Source organism: Vicia villosa, linkage group LG5 (genome assembly GCF_029867415.1).
Source record: "Vicia villosa cultivar HV-30 ecotype Madison, WI linkage group LG5, Vvil1.0, whole genome shotgun sequence".
In the NCBI taxonomy this organism is placed as follows: Eukaryota; Viridiplantae; Streptophyta; class Magnoliopsida; order Fabales; family Fabaceae; genus Vicia; species Vicia villosa.
This window is the reverse complement of record NC_081184.1, coordinates 21,424,296-21,433,169: the sequence shown is the minus strand read 5'-3', so window position 1 is coordinate 21,433,169 and position 8,874 is coordinate 21,424,296. Positions and strand designations below refer to the sequence as shown.

At 31.0% G+C, this 8,874-nt stretch overlaps 1 protein-coding gene across 1 annotated transcript; it reads left to right on the top strand.

The window, feature by feature from the left end:
- The first annotated feature begins 355 nt into the window (after window positions 1-355).
- On the top strand, window positions 356-3,319 carry LOC131604343 (uncharacterized). Its single transcript, XM_058876787.1, has 7 exons — window positions 356-575; window positions 669-873; window positions 1,123-1,213; window positions 1,465-1,854; window positions 1,950-2,054; window positions 2,362-2,544; window positions 2,627-3,319. Exons 1-7 carry the CDS (start codon window positions 356-358, stop codon window positions 3,317-3,319), a joined length of 1,887 nt encoding a protein of 628 aa, XP_058732770.1.
- The last annotated feature ends 5,555 nt before the right edge of the window (window positions 3,320-8,874 follow it).

Genomic DNA, 8,874 nt, shown 5'->3' with positions numbered 1-8,874 from the left:
GTTGGAGAGATTAGTTGGATATTAAATATAGTGATTATCTAATTATAAAAAAAAAGTGTATTTGTAAAATCTATATAAAAGGTAAGCTTTTCTTCTCTTCAGTAAAAAACAAAAATCTGATAATTACTAATGTGTATTTGAAAATTATATTTACAAATTGTGCATAATTGATTTGATCATCAAATTTGAAAAGTGTAAACAAATTAAAAATTAAGGTTGTTGTTCTTTATTGAGATAAGGTTTTGATGATTATCAAACGTAACACTTTGCAACATACACTCTTATGTTGTGTTTGAATTATATTGAAAAGTAACATTGTTGTAATGTTATTGTGCAGTTGTTTTGAGAGGAAGAAATGGAGAAAAGTAGAATATTTTTGGTGGTGCTCTTGTTGTCGGAGTCATGGGTAGCTATGGCAGAAGCTGAATATTTGAAATACAAAGATCCAAAGCAACCATTGGATACTCGAATTCAGGATCTTGTTGATAGAATGACTTTGGAAGAGAAAATCGGTCAAATGCTTCAAATTGAGCGCACGGTTGCTTCTGCTGATATGGTGAACAAGTATTACATTGGTAAGATTTTGTTAATAATATGATTATTCGTTGTGAATCTGAATTGCGACGTCAAGGTTTATGATATTTAACAGCATGAAAACATTATTGTAGGGAGTCTTCTAAGTGCCGGTGGAAGTGTTCCTAAGGTGAACGCAACTGCAAATGATTGGGTTGATATGATAAATGAGTTTCAAAAAGGTGCATTGTCGACAAGGCTTGGAATTCCAATAATATATGGAGTTGATGCTGTTCATGGTCATAACAATGTTTATAATGCTACTATTTTTCCTCACAATGTTGGTATAGGAGCTACAAGGTAAATAAATAACCATTATACTCATATTTATTGTTGTTCTGTAATGGAACCAAAGTTATCGATAAAAGAGAGTTATAGCTTGATGGGGTGTGATTATAAGCTTTTGATGTGATGGAAAAGGAGTTGGCTTGCAGTATTAGCTCTTCAGCGCTATATGGCCTTTGCCCTTTAGGTCTTGTGGGCCTCCTGGAACAATTATTTTTTTGTATGTTTCTTTGTATTGATGATTTAATTTCTTTCAATCTGTAGGGATCCTCAACTAGTGAAGAAGATTGGTGATGCAACTGCTCTTGAAGCCAGAGCGACCGGAGTTTCATATCTCTTTGCTCCTAGCGTTGCGGTAAATAAGATAATCAAAATTACATATATTTCAATCGCATATTACCAAAGATAGTCGTTTGTTAAAATTCTGCTACATTGTAGTATGGTTATTACCACTATTTAACAATTTTGTTATATCTTATTAGGGTCTTCTTTGAGGGTGTGTAAAATAGTGCCCCTAATTATTTTTTCACTTGAAGTTATAATTAACCAATACATGGTCTTAGAAAACTTAAGACAGTCTTGCTTATAAAGTATATGTTTGTATAGGTTTGTAGAGATCCAAGATGGGGAAGATGTTATGAAAGTTATAGCGAAGATCATAAAATTGTTCAGGATATGACCGAGATCATTCTAGGATTACAAGGTGATCTCCCTCCAAATTCACCCAAGGGTGTTCCATATGTTGCTGGAAATAAGAAAGTAGCAGCTTGTGCAAAACACTATGTTGGTGATGGTGGAACGACAAAAGGAATCAATGAGAATAACACAATTATAACCACACATGAATTGCTTAGCATTCACATGCCAGCTTACTATGACTCAATTATTAAGGGTGTCTCAACCATCATGGTTTCTTACTCAAGTTTGAATGGACTAAAAATGCATAGTAATTACGATTTAATCACAGGATTTCTCAAGAACACGCTCCATTTTAGAGTAACACTTTACTTCATAAATCTCTCATTTCATATATCAAATGCTGGTGTTTATCAATATATGTATGCTTAAAAATTTATGTTTATATTTTGCAGGGTTTTGTCATATCAGATTTTTTTGGACTTGACAAGATAACTTCACCTCCTCATGCTAACTACACATATTCAATTGAAGTTGGAATCAATGCCGGAATTGACATGGTAAACTATTTTTTTTTCAATTTTTCTTAGTATTTTTATAGTAAGGAATGAAACTTTTCTTTTTGAAAACTCGGTGCCCGTCCCTAGGATTGACTAATATCTAGGACATTAATTTCACCGTCCAATTGCCGAGGTCCCTTTTAAAGCCAGAGAAAAAGTTTTGCATGAATTCACCCAACACTAAATTTGTAAAGAATCAAACTTGATATTCTAAAGCTTACAAGCAGTCAGACTCTTTGCGTATAAATCAATGGTTTTAGAGATAAAAAATATGGTCTTTTTAATACTTAACGTTGTAATGTCGCAGGTGATGACTGCACGTGACTTCCCAGAATTCATAGCTATCTTAACTTTACTAGTGAAAAAAAATGTTGTACCTATGAAAAGAATTGATGATGCAGTGGAGAGAATTTTGAGAGTCAAGTTTGTGATGGGTTTATTTGAAAATCCATTGGCTGATTACAATCTTGCCAGCCAACTCGGGAGCCAGGTTAGTCGATAAACTTTAAATTACATATGTTTTTAGTCCATATAAAATTATAAATCTATATATTTGCACCATAATTTGACAGGAGCATAGAGAATTGGCTAGAGAAGCTGTGAGGAAATCCTTGGTACTATTAAAGAACGGTGAAAACGCTGATAAGCCGTTGCTTCCTCTTCCAAAAAAGGCTCCAAAAATACTTGTTTCTGGAAGTCATGCTGATAATCTAGGCTATCAATGTGGTGGGTGGACGATTCAATGGCAAGGAGTTAGCGGTAACAACATTACTAGTGGTACCACAATTCTGAGTGCAATAAAAAATACAATTGACAAAGACACTGAGATAGTCTATCAGGAGAATCCATCTCTCGAATATGTAAAATCAAATGATTTTTCATATGCGATTGTGGTAGTCGGAGAGACACCCTATGCAGAAACAAATGGTGACAGCTTGAACTTAACGTTATCCGGTAATGGAGCAGAAACAATAAACAATGTATGTGGTGGAGTGAAATGTGTGGTTGTGTTAATCACTGGAAGACCTGTCGTTATGTTACCATATGTCGACATAATTGAAGGACTTGTTGCAGCATGGCTTCCTGGTAGTGAAGGTTATGGTGTCACAGATGTTTTATTTGGTGATTATGGATTTAGTGGTAAGCTTCCAAGGACATGGTTTAAGAGTGTTGATCAGTTACCTATGAATGTTGGTGATTCCCATTATGATCCTTTGTTTCCATTTGGATTTGGTCTTACAACTCAAGGTTATAAGACTACTTAGACTTATTAGACTCTGTTTGGTGTTGTATGATATAAGTGCATTTTTGTAATAAAGTATCAAATAAAGTCAATAGTTTTCATAAGTTATCCAAACATGCCATAGCTAGTAAAACGGCACCCCAACAGAGAAAATAGGAATCAACCATGTAATATTCATATGTTCTACATTCCGACCAAAATCAATGTTAAGTTAAAAAGGTTTGCAGAATATTATCTATAAGTTAAAAACTTTCATGTTATTTACACTTAATTTAGATATTTACATAATATTGTATATAGTATATTAATTCAACCACAAGTTTATCAAGCACCTTATAGTTTAACTACACAAGTATTTGCACAAGATCTAATATTATATCCAAAAACATGAAAGACAACCCATCACTTGATTAACAAATAAACGTTAATAAACTTAAAGCAACAAAACATATTAGTACATATTGAAAATACCTTCTAAATTACTATCCTTCCCCAGCCGCCTCATTACACCATTTGAGCTGTTTTCATTGCATCCTCCAACACTTTCATTGTGTTGGGTGTGAGGAGGTAGGTTTACTCCCCACATTGACTAAAGATATAGCATACTCAATGCTTATCTATGAAGAACGAACACAAATAGTGACACCGGACACGCCACTGACACTGACACATTGACACCGGTAATAATTTAAAAATAAAAAAACAAATAAATTGAATGCAAATACAAGTGTCAGTTTCATGTCGGTGTCGGTGTCTGAGGTGATTATAAATCTTGAGCATTTCTTAAAAGCTAGTCTTATAAAGATGAATTAAGGCTAATCCAAATACTGAGTATAGCTGAATTCTAATGCGTGAGACCAGAATTTATTTAGTTTTAAAGGTAATATTCATTCCAGAGCTATAAATTTGCTTATTCCTCTATTACTGCACATTTCTTTTCACTACTAGTAAGATAAATAAACCATACATAATGCTTACTTGAATAGTTTTTTCCTGTAAGAAGACCCCTTCAAAAAATTAAGTAAATCGATTGGCTTCAATTTAGATTTTGTTTTCTCAAAATTCTGAGTTTCTGACACATTCTAAAACAAATTGGTCAAGAAAGATCGACATGAAAGAACATAAAATATGTATCTAGTTATTCGGTACTTGCTATGAAACCCCAACACAAACAGAGACGAGAAACTAACATGAACACATATACGTCTTTAGTCTAAGTTGTCGGTGATATTGACAACGGGAGATAAAAGTCCAATACATTAATTTACCTAAGAATCATGATTTAAAGTGAACTCACTCATGTTCACTATCTAAATTTCCTTTTCGATATGAACACTTTTAATCTTATATCAAGAAAAATCTTTTTAAACTAAAATATTTTCGGAGTTAGGTATATTAATATAATGCAACTATGATTAATTATCACCATAATAAATTCCAATATGTTAATAACAGTTAGTAATACACACATCACAACTACAATTCCAAAATCAAATTGGTTTGGTTTTGTAAGCAATTATCCGAGCTAATCCAACTCTAAAATCCAATTATCTAAACTACAATTCCACAAATCAATTATCCAAACTGACCCGTTTTCAAATCCAGTTATATGAACAGTTCCTAACCTTAAAATCCCAGTTTATCAAAACTAATTTGACTCTTAAACCAGTTATCTGAACTGTTCCAGTTCTTCCGGTTCTTAAACCATCTAAAAGAAAATATTGAGTTCTTTTAGATAAAAAAATTCGCCTCAAGGATAAGCAAATATCCCAAATTTCTAGACCTTCAGATAATCCACGTTATCATCATGAAGTGAAATATATAAGCAAAAATTGTCCCCATGTAATTCAATTTAATTTTCACAATTGTTTCTAAAGATATTTGTTTTCTTATATAAAGTTCTTTTAAATATAAAAGAAACTTATAATAAAAAGTTTTAATATACATAACAATAATAATTATAATAAATATGAATAGATAGCCGTTTATACTTGTTTTCATTTTCTCGAATTAATAAAATTTTATAAAGGATTTTTAAATATAAATTATAAATAATAATAAGGTTAAATCTAGGATGAATCACCAACTAAGTGGTTCATGGGTGAAGCACTTTTATATACCATTAGATATATTTAAAGAGTCTAGATCAGTTATGAAAAAATTGAAAACATGTATACCATTCCTTACACAATCCCTTATCCCAGCACTTTCTCTCTCCTCTTATCATCTTTTTCACTTCTCCAAAATAAACCTCTCTTTTTTTTCTCCAAAGTTTCTCTCTCATTTCTAAATTTGTTGAATCAGATTTTTATCTTTAATTCTTTAACTTAGAAGTTGTAAGAATATGGCCTCCTAATATGGAGATGTTACCATTATTTTTTATAACAACCTTTTATTACTTTTAAAAATTAATACAATTGGAACGTTTTACATGAGTGTATTAGAAAAGGTGAATCAATAATAATTGCTCATGTAATATATGTAATAAATAAATTGTAGATGTGAACGTAGAAGATAAAAAGAGGTATTGAAATAGAGAAGGATAAGTTAACAGAGGTATTGTTGAGAAAAGATAAAAAGAGACAATCATGACACTAGTAGAGAGAGATGAAATATCGGTGATGAGAGAAATAATATGATCCAAGATACCAAAATTTAGTGCAATAATGACTATTGAAATACTGTGTACTTTATTTAATCTAATGGTAATAATTAGTAGTGCACAGGTGAGGGATTTAGTTGCACCCTCACCTTAGAAGTAACCTAATAATAAAGGACTGTCAATAATATATTATAAAGTTGGTTGGTTGCAAATTTTTAACGTGATTTTAATATTATTTTTTATCCATTAAAAGAGTAATTTGAATTTTATTAACTTAGATATATTAAGTATAAGATATTTTAACATAAAATTACATAGTTCTTTAAATAAACCTCATAAAAATGATTTTCGTGAGAAATAATCAAAATAATTTTTCATCATAATGGAATTTTAATATAAAAACTTTAACAATATGAAAACATATTTTAAAATTCAAAACAATATTTATTTGATTAGATAGTGCAATAATGTCATTATTTGTTTCTGCAACGTTGTATTTTAATTATTACACAAAATAATATTCTATTTTAGCAACCAATAAAAAATACTTAAATTAAGTAGTAGAATTTATTTTAGGAAAATAATGAAAATTAATATTAATTAAATATTTATTTACATTTTTTTATAAGTTTACAATAAATAACTTCATATTTACATTTTTTTTATAAATTGACAATAAATGACTTCATATTTACATTTTTTTTATACTATTCATCACTTTAATCTAAATGTCAATGTTTATTAATTTAATTTAAATTTATATATTTAAAAAATATAATTTATTTAATTTTATTTATAAATAATTTGCACATAACACACTCTCAAGACCCAAACCTTCATCACTACAACAGTAACACAATTTATTTCCTTTTAAAAAATTATATATATATATATATATATATATATATATATATATATATATATATATATATGTGTGTGTGTGTGTGTGTGTGTGTGTGTGTGTTTGTGCGCGCGCGCGCGTTTGTGCGTGTGTGTGTATTGCTATTTAGTACTAAACAATTTGAAGAAGAAATGTAAGAATGTACACATGTCACTATTTTAGAGGTGAATTTTAAATTAATTTTAAATTTAATTTCCTTTTTAATAGGGATCATGGGGTGGTGGTGTTAATGAATGGTTGTGATTTATTCTTGTCTTTCTTGTTTTAATGTTTTCTTACTAATAAGCATTTTCATATATATATATATATATATATATATATATATATATATATATATATATATATATATATATATATATATATATATATATATATATATATATATATATCCTTCATTTAAGAACTATAAATATATATTTTATACACCGACATGCAATGTTTTCTCTCTTCATTACATAATAAAGTTGAGTCCCATGCGTCAGTTTATGGATCGCAATCTCACACAATAACTACATGTGCCCGTAGCAGGTTAGTCTCCCTGCCTAAATAAATCCTCATATCGGTCTTTAGGCTGCATTGTCCGAAGTAGGCCCTATATAAAATAAGAAACATTATGTAGAAAATATATCCTTGTTGAATGAAATGCCTTTGTTATTTGTTTATGGTGTTTTTTTATGATCCCAAGTACACAGCTCCAGGTCTTTATGAACTTGCATGGTTTTTTCTCAAAGTATAGTAGACACTAGTACGATGATGAAAAGGGGGAATAAGAGTTGTATTACTATTCTGGTACCTATTTTGAGGTATTCAGCGTGATTCTGAGCGCATATCTACGGATCTTTATGAACTTGTAAGGTCTTCCCTCGAAGTTTATTGTACGTCACTGCGACTGCTCTCATTCAAGGGTCGGTTCCCCTTCCCCCTACCAGATGAAAACCCGATCAGAGGTAGACGTGTGGCCAAACCACCAAACATTTGGAGTGACTGGCTATCATATAGGGTTGGGTCGTTTTTCCCTGTGGGGTATTGATTGCTTTAAATAGACGTACAATGCGTCTCTAATAGCACCCTAACTTTATATGGGTGTTTGTTTGCTTTATGTGGATATTTGATTGCTTTAGTCGGACATAGAAAAACGTCTCTGATACCCCTGGCTTTATGTGGGAATTGATTGCTTTAGCAGAAGTACAAAGCGTCTCCGATAACACCCCTGACTTTTTGTGTGTCGGTCATCGATATCTTTGGTCGTACACCAGATTTCCTGTTGCTATGCATAGTCATAAAGAAATGAGTGTCTTAGAAAACATTATTTTATTTTGCTATTTGTAGCAATATATGTATACAAATGGAAAATGATTTAAGCATAACATTTGGTATGATTGAAGAATAGTCAAATTTTGGCACTTACACAACAGATGTAAAGACAGATGTCCTAACAACACACAATGTCAAGACAAATGTTATAGCATATGCTGACTTAAAACACAATTATCAAAACTAAAAGCTAAATGCAAAATGATAAATAACACAAGGAATTGTTAACCTAGTTCAATGCAACAACACCTAATATGGGGGCTACAAAGCCAGGAAGTAAATCTAGTATTAACAGTACTATTTTAAAGCCTAAACAGTCCCAATTTACAACTTATCTCCTAATTACTATCCAGTGCAACTTCTACCTAGAAATCAACATCTAGATATGAGAAATCGACATCCCACTCCCAATCACCGCAGTGATAAAAACACTCACACACCCCATGACCAAAGGAACCAAATAGAAAGATTACACTTTCAAATAAATAATACTTAGTCAATAACCTTAACTAAAAACAATACTTGATCTTGCTAAAAAGTTTTGATCAAGAACAATACTCAACTCTTTTGCTTAAAAGCTTCAAGAGTGAGAACACACATCCACCTCAATGTATCAGAAGATACATGAGTGACACAAAGAACAAAACACACGAAGAACTTGAAGGAATTCCAAACCACCAACCCTTATTTTTCACACACGGTTTCTATTTGTGAATGCTTGGAAAACTAGGTTTCCTAAGTCCTTATTTATAGAATATTG

Coding starts and splice junctions, on each gene's coding strand:
- LOC131604343 (XM_058876787.1), top strand. CDS start 356: ATGGAGAAAAGTAGAATATTTTTGGTGGTGCTCTTGTTGTCGGAGTCA. Junction 874..1,122: donor GTTGGTATAGGAGCTACAAG/GTAAATAAATAA, acceptor TTCAATCTGTAG/GGATCCTCAACTAGTGAAGA. Junction 2,055..2,361: donor TCAATGCCGGAATTGACATG/GTAAACTATTTT, acceptor GTAATGTCGCAG/GTGATGACTGCACGTGACTT.